Source organism: Rhyacophila brunnea, unplaced genomic scaffold (genome assembly GCF_057557595.1).
Source record: "Rhyacophila brunnea isolate RB1 unplaced genomic scaffold, BYU_Rbru_1.0 scaffold_12, whole genome shotgun sequence".
NCBI lineage: Eukaryota > Metazoa > Arthropoda > Insecta > Trichoptera > Rhyacophilidae > Rhyacophila > Rhyacophila brunnea.
This window is the reverse complement of record NW_028232774.1, coordinates 19592138-19608245: the sequence shown is the minus strand read 5'-3', so window position 1 is coordinate 19608245 and position 16108 is coordinate 19592138. Positions and strand designations below refer to the sequence as shown.

General features: G+C 36.8%; 1 protein-coding gene across 1 annotated transcript; it reads left to right on the top strand.

Moving 5' to 3' along the window:
- Positions 1-3136: 3136 nt before the first annotated feature.
- Positions 3137-15546, top strand: LOC147077883 (trafficking protein particle complex subunit 12). The gene is made up of 11 exons (XM_085960915.1): positions 3137-3628; positions 4940-5259; positions 6431-6514; positions 7221-7301; positions 8123-8303; positions 8600-8757; positions 8917-9060; positions 10446-10592; positions 11823-11992; positions 12395-12518; positions 15221-15546. The coding sequence occupies exons 1-11, from the start codon at positions 3454-3456 to the stop codon at positions 15470-15472; spliced, it is 1836 nt and encodes a 611-aa protein (XP_085817041.1). The 5' UTR covers positions 3137-3453; the 3' UTR covers positions 15473-15546.
- Positions 15547-16108: the final 562 nt, after the last annotated feature.

The window sequence follows — 16108 nt, the reverse complement described above, 5'->3', positions numbered from 1 at the left end:
GCACCAAGACTGTTTGCCTCATTAACATACTGGGTGGCCGAACACCTCCGGGGAAAGGGTATGAGAATCGTCACTTACTTAGACGACTTTCTAATGGCAAATCAGTCCAGAGAGATTCTTCTGTGGCAACTGACTTATATGATAGATTTCATGCAGGCACTAGGCTGGATAATCAACAAGAAAAAATCTTGTCTGATTCCAAACCAACAGCGGGAGTTCTTGGGTATCACGTGGGATACTCACAACAATCGGAAATATCTATCAACAGAGAAGTGCACATCACTTCATCACCACCTGCAATTGCAGATCCAAAAAGGCAGTTGGTCGCTCAGGCAGGCCCAACGCCTCCTCGGGTGACTCAACTTTGCAACCTTCATCACTCTATAGAGGAGGTTGCATTGCCGACGTCTACAACGTACGAGCGCTCAATTATCAAGGAGCCACCCTCACAAATCAACATCGATTCCACCACAAGCTCGAGAGGACATCATGTGGTGGATTCGAGCGGTGGGCTCCTCAGGAAAGATTCACAGGGCAACCTACAATCACTTCCTCACCACAGACGCAGCCAATTCAGGCTGGGGAGCGCAGTTAGACGAGTGCCACCTATCAGGTACATGGACAAAACGCCAATCCACGTGGCACTCCAACCGAAAAGAGCTGTATGCAGTACTCTCAGCCATACAACTCCGGGAGCAAACGCTCAGGGGATCAGAATTACTCCTACAAACCGACAACAAAACAGTGGTGGCCTATATCAACAACGAAGGGGGCACAAAGTCCGCAACCCTACTAAGTCTTTGCCGACAGATCCTGGAAATCGCCAACCAGGCCAGTATATCATTGACTGCACAATACCTTCCAGGAAAATACAACTGCGTGGCAGACCATCTCTCACGCAGCAAAATTATCCTAGAATGGCACCTAGTTATGGCGGATACAGCTCCCCTATTTCAAAGATGGGGACTCCCAGACGTAGACCTGTTCGCGTCCAACACAGCCCATGTTGTCGCAATGTATGTCTCACGAAATCCGAACGATGCCCTTGCACTGTTCCACGATGCCTTCAGTCGACAGTGGGACTTCAAACTAGCCTGGATATTCCCGCCACCGAATCTAATTCCACAAGTATTGGCACACCTGAACATGGCAAGGGGAAAATATTTACTAGTGGCCCCATGGTGGAAGAAGTGTTTTTGGAGCGCAGACCTACAGCAGAGGTCACTGGAACCCCTCTACCCGATCCCGCACTTGGAGTCATTTCTAGTGGATACGGTGACAAACCATCCATCTCAAGTCCGGAACCTATCACTCCAGTTATGGATAATTTTGGGTGGGCAGAGCTAGTTTCTAGCTGGTCGGTAGAGGACAGATCACTTCTCACTTCCGGCTGGCGACCATCCACTTTGAAAACTTATAGACCTGCATGGGACAAATGGAAGACATGGTGCATGGCCAACACGATAAGCTATAATACCCCCGAGCCGATTGAAGTGGCTTGATACCTGGGTCACTTATACAATAAGGAAGGTCTTTCATATAACACTATTCTTGTACATAAGTCAGCCATAGCTACCTTTTGCAAACCTATGATCAGTAAAGACATCAGCAGTAACATAGTAGTGTGTCATATGTTAAAAACCATATCCACCCGCAAGACTAGACCTACAAACCCACCGATTTGGGATCCAAGAATAATCGTGGACTACCTCAATAAAACAACACCACTAGTATACAACCTATATGAAGTTTCACGCAGAACAGCTATATTATTATTACTCGCATCGGGACGACGGGTTCATGACCTTACCCTACTCAGTGTAGGGGATAATGGCCTAGTCGATAATGGCGACCATATAATTCTATGGCCAGTGTTTGGTTCTAAGACAGACACATCAAGGCACCGCCAATCTGGATGGAAATTAAGCGCTTCCAGTTGCCAAAACATCGATCCTGTATTTTGGCTTCGAAAACTTATCTGCGTTTCCAATGAGAGAAGAGAAGAGGTGGTAATATTCCGGCATTAATTATCTCGTCAAGAGGCCCCCCAAAACCTGCGACTCGAGCAGTCATCGGAAATTGGGTGAAGTCAGTACTCGCTGATGCAGGGGTACAGGAATCACCAGGCAGTACTCGATCAGCAGTCGCCTCTCTAAATTGGTTAGAGAACTACCCCATAGATGACATCCTGCAGAGAGGTAATTGGCGCCAAGAAGCTACTTTTAAAACATTTTACCAGAGACCGATAGACACACAGACTTCTACAGCGGGGGAACAAAATATGTTGACCTCTAGAGATAAATAATCGAGAAGAAAAGGGGGTAAAAAGGGGCCAGCAGAGAAGAACACAAGGCAAAAAATACGATCAACATCTCAAGGGACTACAGAGTCAACAAGAATAATAAAAGTTTTAATGGTAGGTAAAACTCCTTTCAATATATATATGTAGGTAATATACAGAGTAAAAAGGTAAAGAGTGCGGCACTTCGTACCCTTGTGGCACAGCCTCAAGGGTTCCGTCGCCGTGGCCGGCCCTCCCTCACCCTGCAGCGATGCTACAAAAGCGACCTACGTGCTGCAGGTCTGACATGGCGGGAGGCACAGGAGTTGGCGATGGACCGAGGGAAGTGGCGCCAACTTGTGCTTGCCCTATGCCCCAATGTTGGGACGTGACAGGGTGAAAGAAGAAAGAAGAAGAATATACAAAAATATACTTAGATAAAATATAAAAAAAACATACATATATATATATATAAATATATATATAACAGATATAATTATAGGTTATATATATACATTAGATATAGTCAATTCACTGTCATTTACTTTTTTATCTGTAAGAAATAAAAAGGCTTTTGTATTTTTATTTATTTATTTTATGAAATGATTGAGGTGAATCGCCTCTAAGTTTTATTGTTGAAATAGTGGATTGGTATTGGATAATCATTGTACAATTTTGGCATTTATAATGCGTAAAACTTTTATCTAGTATTATCAAAGAGATTGAGTATTATAATCAGGTATTGATATATTATGGCTTTAATTTTGATTCTTTTTTTCTCAATGCTTCTTTATAATTTTTTGCTAAAACAAACCATTTTACTTTTAGCTAGTAGGTACCTAAATTAGCTTATAAGCTTTTAGCTTCCGTAATGCAGCCGCGACACTGCGCTAAAACGCAAAATCATTTTTTGAAAAGAAGAAGTGCAATGTAAATCTGTCATGTCACATCTGTAATCTGTATCTGTCAAAGAATATTTTATTTTCTGAAATCGAACAATCGAAAATGCGACATAATTTTCATTTACATTAACAAAAATATCTAACAGTATTACATTTTTATATTCCTAAATAACCGGTCTTAATTAGCCTTATTGGCCTTATTCTGCATAGGTCACAGTTCAATTGCTATCAAATGCTTTATATTGATTGCCGCATGACGTCTTTATTACGATGAATGACAACGACAACAATGAAGCAAAGCCGTCACTGAGCAATTACTTCGGCGAGAGTGTCGCTTCTGCGTCTCTTTCGACCGATTTCTTCGACGAATTATCGGACCCGCAAAAGCATACGCCCATCACGCCGATAGATAACACACTGGCCAATATTGGATACTTACACAAAGGTTCGATCGGTTCTTAATTTTTGATAAGCGACTTCTTATCTGAGAAAAGTTTGCTAAGAAAAGGCTGTTAAATTAATTAATCGACAACCGCCTTTGCGGTTTGATAAAATTCTCTGAAAAATAACATTTGTACGAGAGCTGTCAAAAATTTACAGAAAACACTTGTATTATTATTTTAAGTAGGTAAGTAAATAGACAAAAAAAAACTATTAATATCGCTACTAGTATTAAGTTTTAGAAATGTAGGTAGGTATACAATATTTCTTCTATCCTGCCAGAAACACGTCTCAGATTTCTCTTGCTAATAATTAGGTGAGAAATCGGTTAGTTTATATAGCTTAAAAAAACAACATAACCTACTTATTTCTTGGTTAAGTACAGTAGATTGTTTTAGATTTGGTTTGTGTTTACATCTTGAAAGACAATCAGCACAAAAACGATATAATATTAGTACAATAACATTTTCGCTCTAAGACAGAACATACGAATACAGTAGGTAATGTGGAGATATGTTAGAAGATTTTACGAAGATTGGTTGTTCATTATCCAACCCATTGACCTTGTCCAGATGCGCTTTACGTGCGAGTACCAAATGTGCTGCGTGAATATAACGCGTTTCATTTGACAGTGAATAAGCTAGGTGACCTAATTTATTTTTGAATGGGCATAAAAACAAGTGCGAATGCGAGAAGAAAGACTGCAATTTAATCGTGACACACGGCTCCTGAGCAAGCTAGCAAGATATATTCTTGTAGGTGTACAAGCTAGGTGACATAATTTATTTTGAAATGGCCATAAAACTGTCGTTTCGAATGAAAAGTGGTCATAATTAATTTTGGAATGGCTATAAAAATGTCACATTGTCGAGAATCTAGCTGAGTGCTTGCGCTTGTCGCGCGACATATGATACACCGCAAGTACATGTGGACGGCTCAATGAGGTCACATGTACCTGGAGAACGCGCCATTTGGACAAGTCCATTGGGTATATTCGATGGAATCAATTCCCTTTGTTTGAAAAAACAATGTGTATATTATGGAAGTGAAGGATTCAAAGCTGTAGTCTATCGTGTTTGGTAATTTTTGTGAACATAATTGGTAGAAACCATCAGGCTGATTCTAGAATTTTCATCAATCGGCACTTTTGTAGTTAGGGATTTACATTAATTAAGATTGGCATCAGAAAGTAGTCATTGTATTCACTTGGTTCACTGGTTAGTCATGATCAACCAAATTTAGCTTAACTCAGTAAAATACAAGTTATTAGTTTATTTCCACGAACACATTCCTAAATGTATTCTTTGTTTTCTAGATAACATTCTTTTACAGTCTTCAAAAAAGCATGATTCAACCACAAGTTTAAACCAGGAGTTCATAGCTGGTAAGCATTCTATAAACCAATCAACTGCCAGCCCAGTCCAGAGAGACAGCAACATCCCTCTATCGTCTCTGTCACTTAATGAAGACGTCTCGCTAAAAATGGCTGCCAAACAATACAACCCTCTTCCTGATCCGTCAACTTTCTTCGATAACATCGGTCCGGGGGCGACTATGAATTTGGCAGGCGCAGATCAACCTGCCGATAAGTTTGCCTCGTCGGTAGACTTCTTAAGCGAAAAGCTATCCCCACCGGTAAGAATTTTATTTTTTAACATTGATAAAAACATTACCAGTTTTATAATGTTTACAGGTCTAGGAATATTGACAGATATTTAGATGTATAAAATCATCCATACAGCATACGCTGCATACTCCATTTCTCATACTGTACACATGCTGCGGTTTTCTACGTCGAACATGTGCTTGTTGGTGGGATCAATCTTTTAACTCCCACCCCAAACATACCTACTTCACCTCTTCTCAGTGAACACCTGGGCCGCAGCTTTCGCCCGTAGCAACCACTGGTGAGTACACGACTACCAGTGGTTGTGTCGTTTCTAGGCCTAAAACAGTAAGTTTTATATCGATTTCTATGTAAGTACTGCAAAAAACAATGCTTCCATGTTTTTTGTAAATCTTTAAGTATCAATAAACTCAAAGAGGAATTTAATATGATAATATGCCACATATCTGAACATGAATCCAATATTAACTTGCCTAAGTCAAAATGGTCGATTAATCTGATGGAAAACCAAACCAAGCAATTATTACACTGCCTTATTCTTTGTGATAGTGATAGTGCTATCAAAACGGTTGTGATACATTGCAAGCAACGTTATCTTAAACATGTGTACTTGTGTGCATGCGCACATGCATTTAAGGATCACACATAAGAAATTAATTGCCATATATAACTCAATCGAGTCAAAAACCTAAATATAGTTTGTCAATTTAAATTGATACATTTTTTTTCAGTATAAAGCACTACCTATCTGTAGAATTATTGATATAAATGACTGCCTCTAGAAAGTTTTCGTATATCTAGCAACCCTATGCCATCTCAATACTGTCTGTCTATTAGCCCACATGAATTTTTTACATTATAGAACCATTTTTTTATGCACAAATGCAAGATAAACTTAAAGTTGAAGAATGGATTGGATTGTGCAGTTTTTGACGACGTAGGTTAGGTTTTCTTCATCTGTTTACTATATTTGCAATGTGTTTGAAATCAACAAAATAGAAACAAAATCTCAAGTATGACAGTAGTAATCAATAAGTACTAAATATTTTTTATGTCCTTATAAAGAGGTAAAACGGTAATTTTATTTTTCTCCTGAACAATACAGCGTCGTAAAATTATTGTAGAATCAGAGATGATGATCTGAAAAGTTATTTATTATTAATATATTTACTTCTTAAGGATGCTCAACCGAGTGGTGGTGAAGCAGAAAGAAGAAGAGATTCCTGGATTCCAACTGAAGATGCCAAAAGGATTCTTCTTCAGGTACATTTTTGTTTTTAAATTAGTCTTACACATTATAATAATATATTCCCCGCTAAACCAATTTGAATTCCATAATTGTTAGTATATATCATTGGTGAAGATTGTAGAAGCCATTATTTAATGCTTACCTTATAAAATACCGATGTCTTGTAAGCACACGATTATTTAGCATTATAACGTTTAGTGCTTGGCCAGAATGAACGCATGGGTTGCAGGGAGGCAGCGGTGCGTGAAACTCAAACGTATAATCGTGTGTGAAATGCCCAAAAAAGACACTGTCTACAAATATTTCACACACGGTTATAGGTATGAGTTGCACACACCGCTGCCGCCCCGCCGCCCGTTCGACCACTGTATTCTAGCTCTTACTTTGACTTGTAAATAAATCATTGAATTATGATGAGAATTTTACATTATTTACTGCTAGAAAAATACTAATCGACATATTTATCTGCATATTTAAATTTAACATAATATGCACAATGACATATATCTAACTGGAATCTGGATTATTATACAAGCATAATTAAAAATGTATGAAAGCAGGCGCCTCCATAGAAAATCTAGGAACCCAACAGCTTACCATTTGCCAGAATCCATAGAACATAAAAACAAAACTGTACTTTGCGATAAAAGAATAGTATAAAAATACTTCATATTATATCCGTGATGTGTGTGATCTATGTATGTGAATATCGTTCTGCAGGCCCAAACATCTTCTGCCGGGTCCTTTTTCCCCGAAAGAGAGGTTCTAACCATGCCTGGTGTCATCCTAGAAGAAGACTTGGTAACTAAATCTGATAATTACACTCTTTTGAATGCTATGTAGTTATTTTTGTTGTATGTTTATTTAGTTGAATGTTATCATGTGTAAGAAGTGGGCTAAATTACCGTTTGTTCCTAAGCAGAACAAATGGGCCTCTATGTAGTGGATGTCATAATAACAGCCTTTGTTTACATGGAATGGTTATCGACAAAATCACATGTGAAATTTGTCTAACGCGGGATTCAAACTTACATACCATAGTTTCACAGATGGATGTTCTGACTACTCCACCGTGATTTTAAGGTGTGGTAGTATTTAACCCTAATTATCTATTATTTATTTTGATTCTGATTCACAAAATTAGTTTTATAATTCATATGACACTTCTACAGACCTACAAACTTATCTGGAGAATGGCCAAAAATGGAACTAGAAACTACCATAGGACGCCATAATATTGAAAAACTTCATTCGAATATCAGATTTTGCCAGTTACGAGTCGTGATTGGGTAGTTTTCGACAGTAGCTCCTCCATCTCATTCTCCAGATAAGTTTGTAGGTCTGTACAAATATGTCATGTAAAAAAAACTCTTGTCTATGGTCAAGGAAACAATTACACATTGACTGCTGACTAGATTATTACTAATTAATTACCACATTAAAATAGCGTGCTAATTATATCTAATGGCCACCTAATCATTACGCTCTAGGTGCATCTTTAGCGTCCAATGAGTAATCATTTGTAAATGCTGCCAATCTAAAAATTATTTCAAACAGAATCAAACACGGTAAGATGGTGTGCAATTTAGAGGTTTTATTCATTTTAATGCTTTAATCGTCAGGGAGACGTACTCTACGATGTGGTCTCTCACTATTTGGGCGAAGGAGAAGCTGTGCAGCGAGGGACTTTGGGCTGCGAACATGTCACACAAGATGAACGAGGTCTACGGGAACTCATTCAGGCCGGATGCTTCAGAGCCGCTGTTAATCTCACCACTAGGTTGCTCACAATATATGGTCAAGGTGATAAATTGTAGTCATCGTTAAATTATTCTAGATGATTGGTATTGGTACAGTACAGTGTTGTACAACTGCTCTAAATTTTATTATGATTTATTGCAAAGTAAATTTATATCACAGAAACATTATTGCTAAGCCATCTCCAAAACTGACGGCATAATTGTTGTCTTGTAGCAAAGTAGTTTGTTACAAAATACCTTTTTAAAAAACTAGTTCGATTTCTGTTTGAATATAAATATTATTATTATTATTGTATTAATCTCTCAGTTAATAAAGGATTTTTGATTGAATTATATCAGGCGTAGGAAAATCTGGACATCCAGGAAAGCATTCTCCTCGTTCTCTCCAACTGTGGTTCACACGGCTGGCTCTCCTGGTCAAGATACATTCTTACTCCCTGGCCGACTTGGAAGCTGAACCGTTTGGCTCTTTAGACAACCCCGATATTTACTTTCAGGTGAGTTGTTTAATTTCTCTTTGAACCCTCTGGCGACATAATGTATTAAATTATTCAACAAATTTGTATATTAAATTTTTATCTATCTACTCTACTTGAGAGAGACTGAGTCAGACAGGCAATTTTTTCAAGTTAAGTTTTCCACATTTTTTTTTTCAGTTTTACCCTGATCTGTACAGTAATAGAATAGGATCGATGGCGTCATTCTCATTTCGGTTGCTGCTCGCAGAACTTCCAATTTACTCAGCCAAGTGCGAGCTGGGAATCGCCAGACTGCACGTTCTTCTAGCCGTTGTCAGAAAGGTAAACTTTTGTTTCTATCGAAGATATTTACGGCTGGACACAAAAAAAATGCATGTTCAATCACTCGTGAGTTGGGCGAATGACTAACAACTATTTCTCGTGATAAGAGTTAATAATAATTATAACCTCTACCCCGTCTCATATGCTCCGCTTAGGAGCAAACATGGCAATTTTCTTTTATATGTTAAAGCTGCCTGTTTTTGTGATCATCTAAGGAAAAATCAGGTTCCATGAGAAATAATGAACAAAATTTACAATACTGTAAGTAGTTTTTCAGAACTTACGTTCTCATTTTTCATTTCATTAAGTTGAAATTTTTTTCTGCTGTTTTCCATGCGTATATTGTAAGCTATCAAAATAAATCGATTAATTGGAATTACGATAGCATTTAGCATAGGCAGGAGTGAGCATGACGGCGGCCTGACCAACCTGTCGAAGTGCACGTATTTATGAGAATATAGATGCAATGTGAATTAGTTTATTTGTTTATTATAGTTTATATCAGCGCTGACGGCACAAAGTTTCTGTCCTCATTAGTTGGCCATTAGATATAATTAGCATGTTATTTAAATGTAATTAAATGCTCCGCGGTGAAGAAGTCAAGAAAATTAAGTAGAGTAAAAAAATTATAGAGCTGTTAATATAACTCAAAATAATATATCGACTACTTAATCTGCAAACCAGCCAACTGCACTTTTGACCAAAAATGAGATTTTGATGGCATTTTGTTATAAAGCATGTTTTCTATGCTCACACAAAATTTAAAACTCCTAAACCTATAAATAAATGCGTTATTATTCTTCACACAAAACACTTGCAGATGCCAAATTTCCAATATTGTAAATGGAACAACGCTCTTTATATAAATTTTCTTTAAAAGGGAAGCTAAAGTAATGTATTATTAATTCATAGTGCAGCTTATTTGTAAAAAAAATCTAAGTATATTTTTGGAATTGTGAAATTCTGCTCGATAGTTAAATTATTGTTTTTTTTTCTTGCAACAACTTGCCCAAATGGAGTTAGCCGGTTTGCAGATTAAGCAGTCGATATGGAATTTAAAAGCGTAAAAATTGTGTCTTAAAGGTTTGATAAACCTTTTCAAAAACATCTGAAAATTTCATAATCGAGTCGAAGTTCAAAAATAACATTCACCTATCTATCATTCATGGGAATGTCTCAATAATTCAAAATGTCTTTATTAATTTTTATTCAGTAGATGTTTGCATTATGAAGAAGGGGCTTGAAGTGTTTCGAGTTTTAGTGATATTAACAGCTCGTTTCTCTTCTCATAAGTATGATCAATGGTACATCTAATCAAAGTAAACTCCTTCTCTGTAATTTTGTGATAATATTAGTTATGTATCATATTATTTTATTCTTTATAGATGATAAAGAATTTGAAGGCTAACAAATGTGAACTGGGAACAGATATAGCAATGTCTCCTCAAGATCGTCAGGAGTCTATGAAGCTGTGGTCAGGGCGAGAGGCTCGCATACAGTTTTCAGTCGTCAACTGTGCTCTTCAAATGAAGGTAACATTGTTAAAGCTTAATATTGTGTTATAGAAATGATCATCTCTTCCAAGAAACTGGACTATCACGATGAGAATGGTAGACTATAATGTTGTAGCATAGCCTCTTTTGGAGCCTCCCCCCCCCTAAAAGTCCGTCAACAATGATACATCAAATATTAATTTTGAATAAACAAATCTAAACAAACAAAAATAAACGATTTAAAATGTTATGTTTGTTCTTCTACAAGCGAAATGTATCATATCTCAAAAACATAAAATATCACATCCTGGTGAAAAATCATTTCAATGCAATGTTCATAGTTCATATACATATGTACCAGTGGCGAAGGGTGGAGGTAGGCTGTTAAGATCCGCCATAAATAGTGCACATTAAACTTTTTCAGACATACATATTTGTTTTCATTGAAATAAGACTACAATTTACAGATAATGTTGGTTAGATTTAAAAAAATCAATTAAACCCTGAAAAACCAAGCCATAATAGATAATAGTCAAAAAATACACGTCTATCTATAAAATATCTAAAATTATGCAATTAAATCATACATAACTTTGAGCATTTTATAGATAGAATAATATTTTTTATTTATTATAGTTTGATTTACGCAGGACTTAATGAATTAAAAAAATGAACCAACAATATGTGTAATATGTAGTTTTAATCCAACGAAAACAAATAACTATGAGTGAAAAATTGTGCACAATTTTGTCGTATTGCCCAAATTAGACCAAATCTATTATGGTTTCGTTTAGGCAGAGTTTAATTGATTTTTAAAAACTAACTAACACCATCTGTAAATTGTAGTCTTAATTCAATAAAAACAAATACATATGACTAACATAGCTTAGTGTGCACTATTTATAGCGAATCTTAACAGCCTACCTCCACCCTTCGCCACTGATATGTACAAGGTTTGACTACATAAAAATACAGGAAATGACGCATACCAGAGAAATACAATGTTTGTTCTTTTACATGTATTAGACTTTGTGACTCCAATACAAACAAAATAAAATGATTCATACAGGTGACGATGAGATGCATAGATTTATATTCTTTGCCCCCCACTGCCATTGAGGAGACTTGAAACATATTTGAGGAAATACAGTATTTTGGATATTATCTCAGATTAGGAAAAACTCTTTGATTTCAAAATGCATCCATTTGACTTAATTAGTCTTAATTGGTCGAAAGTTTAAGTGAAATTATCATTTCGTTTATTTTCAGGACTATTCTCTGGCTATGCAGATAGTGGAGGGATTAGCAGAGTCCCCCGTGTGGGCCGTTGGTCAATCGAGGGCGCTTCGATCAGCTTTGGGCCGCTGCTGTTTGCAGGCAGGCCACATCCCCGGGGCGGAAGCACATTTCAGACAAGCCACCGCAATGAGGGCTACCATGTAAGATTTTATGGCATTGTTTGTTATTCTGTTTGTTTCAAAAATATAAAACAAATGTTTAATAAATAATTATCAATCTTCATGGAAGTCTATTAATCTCGGATCATCCTAAAGTTGCAAATAATATGAACCACTAGTATGCGAAGCCAATGGTTTACGTATTGGACTGCGACGGCTGCCAAACATTAATACATTCTAATGACTTTAGTTATTTTTGTTAATTCTATATTGAGTCATTTACATTGACATATCTTTCAGGCTATAAACCCATCTTTGGAAAGGTCAGTTATAGTCAATAGTGACAACACCAAAATATTACATTGTATGATAGCTCAAAATATGTCATATATGATTTATGTTTCTCCATGTGGTTAAGAAGTTTACCAAATATTACTTTATTAGGTCTCCTGACCGAGATGTTCGGGAACTGGTGGATCAATCTCTGCTGGCAGTGGCGCAGAATGCATTCTCCGACGCCTACCAATGCCTGGTGCAAGCTAATCAATTGGAACCTGCTAATATAATGGTAATTTTTCCCCGCAATCGCTTGAAAATTAAGCAATGTTGTATTATATGACTGGTTAGGAACCATGCGAACAACTTCTGACAATGTCGGAAAATGTATTGTGAGAATCCACATCGAATATCATCCCGAAGCTATAGTAGCGGGCCATAAAAAAAGTAAATAGAAACTTTTGCCTTCATTAAAAAATCTCTTTTTGATCACCACATTTTTTGATGTTCATGGAAACAAATTGAAATTTGAATTTTATAAATTGACAATGGGACTAACCACAGAAGTTATTTAGGTGACATATTTATTTATAAACAAGCATAGTGTATTAATATCACGAAAGATCCGTCCTCATCCCGCCGTTCCTGTTTTAGACAAGTTGTTCATTTGAATTTTACTTATTGCGCATCCTGCCCGACGGTTACATGTAAATTGTACATATTACATTTCGTCGTAGCACAGTTTACTGGCGTTACTAGTTTACGAGTTTTATAGCTGTCTTACCGGAAAGAGATTCCCGTATAGCATTGAGGAAAAAAAATTTGTTGTTCATGGAGCATTGCAGACAGTACTGTTCCAATTTTATTAGATTCTTTAAAAAAATAATTTTGACATTTATTGGTATCATGTCATGTTATATTACGAGGGTGGGTCAATAATTCCTTAGAAAAAAGCATTAAAACAGTTTTTATTTTTGTATTTTTTTTTTATTTCTCAACATAATCTCCTTGGAGCTCAATACACTTGGTTAGACGTTTCTCAATTTTTTTTAAACCGTCAGAAAAATAAGTTTTCGGAAGGTCCTCAAAATAAGCATTTGTCCGATCGATGACTTCTTCATTTGAAAAAAAACGTTGTCCACTTAGCCATTTTTTTAAGTTTGGGAAAAGGAAAAAGTCACTGGGGGCTAAATCTGGCGAATACGGTGGGTGGTCGACCAATTCGAACTTCAATTCTTCAATTTTAGCCATTGATCGTAAACATGTGTGAACACGGGCATTGTCCTGATGAAAGAGGATTTTTTTCCTGTTTAAATGAGGCCGTTTTTCTTCAATTTTGTTTTTTAGCTGGTCCAATAAAGATGCATAATAATCCCCTGTTATTGTTTTTCCTTTTTCCAAATAGTCAACGAAAATAATTCCACGTGCATCCCAAAATACAGTAGCCATTTTGCTGCCAGCTGATTTTACGGTTTTCGCCTCCTTTGGACATGGTTCGCCTTTCGCAATCCACTGCTTTGACTGTTCTTTCGTCTCGGGAGTATAGTGGTGTATCCATGTTTCATCTACAGTCACAAAGCGACGAAAAAATTCATCCGGATTGCGTTGCATGAGCGACAACAGGGCTTTAGAGGCCACCACCCTATTGCGTTTATTGTCGACTGTGAGCAAACGCGGCACCCATCTTGCAGAATTTTTTTTCATGCCCAATTTGTCATGTAAAATAGAAATGACGCTACCTTTTGAGATCCCTGTAACCTCAATTATCTCACTCAACTTTAATCTTCGGTCACTTAACACCATATCGTGGATTTTATTGATCATTTCTGGTGTAGTCACCTCTACAGGACGTCCTGAGCGTGGTTCATCCTTTGTTGATGTACGACCACGTTTAAATTCATTTAACCAGTTATAAATAGTTGCAAGTGAAGGAGCAGATATGCCGTGAACTAAATCCAACTCATTTTTTATTTCCTTTGCTGTTAACCCTTTTATATTAAAATGTTTAATAACAGCTCTAAACTCAATTTTCTCCATTTTCCATTTTTCCATTTTCCACAAGCAAATTTTTTTTTTAAATGTACGAGAAACACACAACAACCCGACCAATCTGATTGAAACTTCGCAGCATACTGAATCGGTAGTGACGCTGCATGAAAACAAACCGCTTACAGTACTAGTCGCGCCACCTGTCGGCTTTTCTAAGGACTTATTGACCCACCCTCGTACTATTAGATATTTGACAGGTAGGTACAACTTGATACGAGAACCTACCAGAATTTTATGTAAACTATACGATATGATTGGATTTCGAATCTACTTACCTATTTTCTTCTCTTTTTCCCTTGTATTCCGGTGGTTTTTATTACATATTTTATTCGTAAGTGGTTTATTTAGACAAGGAATTGATTTCAATATTATACGGCCATCTATTTCCGATACAATATCTCACGATGAACTGTGTTACGGCCAACTGCATACGTACAAATTTCCGGACACGCTGCCCGACAATCAGATGAATCTTCCTATAATAAATACACCATATTCATATTTAATTTCACAGAAGAATATTGTTTTACTCTCATCGCCCATGATAGTCAAGTGGTAACGGATCGGCTTATAAAGTCATGGGTCGTGGGTCTGGAAAACTCACAAGTTGTTACTCACATAATAGGTTGAGCAAGTGGCTAACATTCATTTCTCGCAAAAACCAAAAATATCTGTTAATACAACCTTTGGATCCTTTCTTAGGATCGAACACGATAGAAAAGATTCGAAACCCTGCATTTGGCAAAAATCATGTTGTTTCTCTACGTGATTTTGATTGAGAATGAGTACCCAATGTCTTATGACAAATGGCTAACAAATTTTTTTTCTATAAAAATGTATGTTAAAACCTTCACGTTGTGGAAATTGGTTGAATGCTTTCACAATCATTCATTCTCAATTTTATTACTTTTGAGAGAAATTTAATACTTCAATTTTAATGCTCAGGTGCTGAACAACATGGCAGTATGTCTACTGTATTCAGGGAAACTAAAAGAAGCGATTGCGGTAATGGAGAATGCGGTCAATTCAAATCCTAGCCGCGGTCTCAGCGAGAGTCTACTCCTCAACCTGTGCACCCTCTACGAGCTGGAGTCCTCAAACACCATGACCAAGAAACTGGCACTCCTTCGTCAGCTTTGTCGTTATAAGAGCGACACTGTTACTAATGTACCTACTTGTCTAAAGCTACACATGTAATCATAACAGTGCAATGTATTATTTTAATGAAATCTTTAAATTATTAATATTAAAATTTATATTAGCATACTCCATTCAATGGTTTTATTCAATCCATTATTTTAATATGATTTCCTAGCGAGTGGAGTGGCAAGGGGTGGAAGTATTCTGTTAAGATTCAACATAAATAGTGCACACTAAACTTTGTCAGTCTTATTTATTTGTATTTATTGAACTAAAAATACATTTTGCAGATGGTTCTGGTTAATTTTTAAAATTCAATTAAACCCTGCCTAAACCAAACCGTATTAACTATTTCTTTTATTCAACATATAATTCACAAGATTTAAGAATATACCATTCTGATTATTGAACATAATTTTGAAAAACACTTTCTGAGAAAATATATTATTACCAATAGAAAAAATCCCTTTTGAAAAAAGTAAGCCACCCCGGCAGGGAATCGAACCCTGCATCTCCAGGGTTTACGCCCCGTCCGTTGCATTTACCTCTATGCTACAAGGCGACGTACTAATTGCGACAAATTTTAACTATTGACCTTTTTAATACCTACTCATCAGCGTTCTTCTAAATCAGAGGGGGGCAAACTTTTTGGATGGAGGGCCAAATTCAAGAATCCAAAATGAGCGGCGGGCC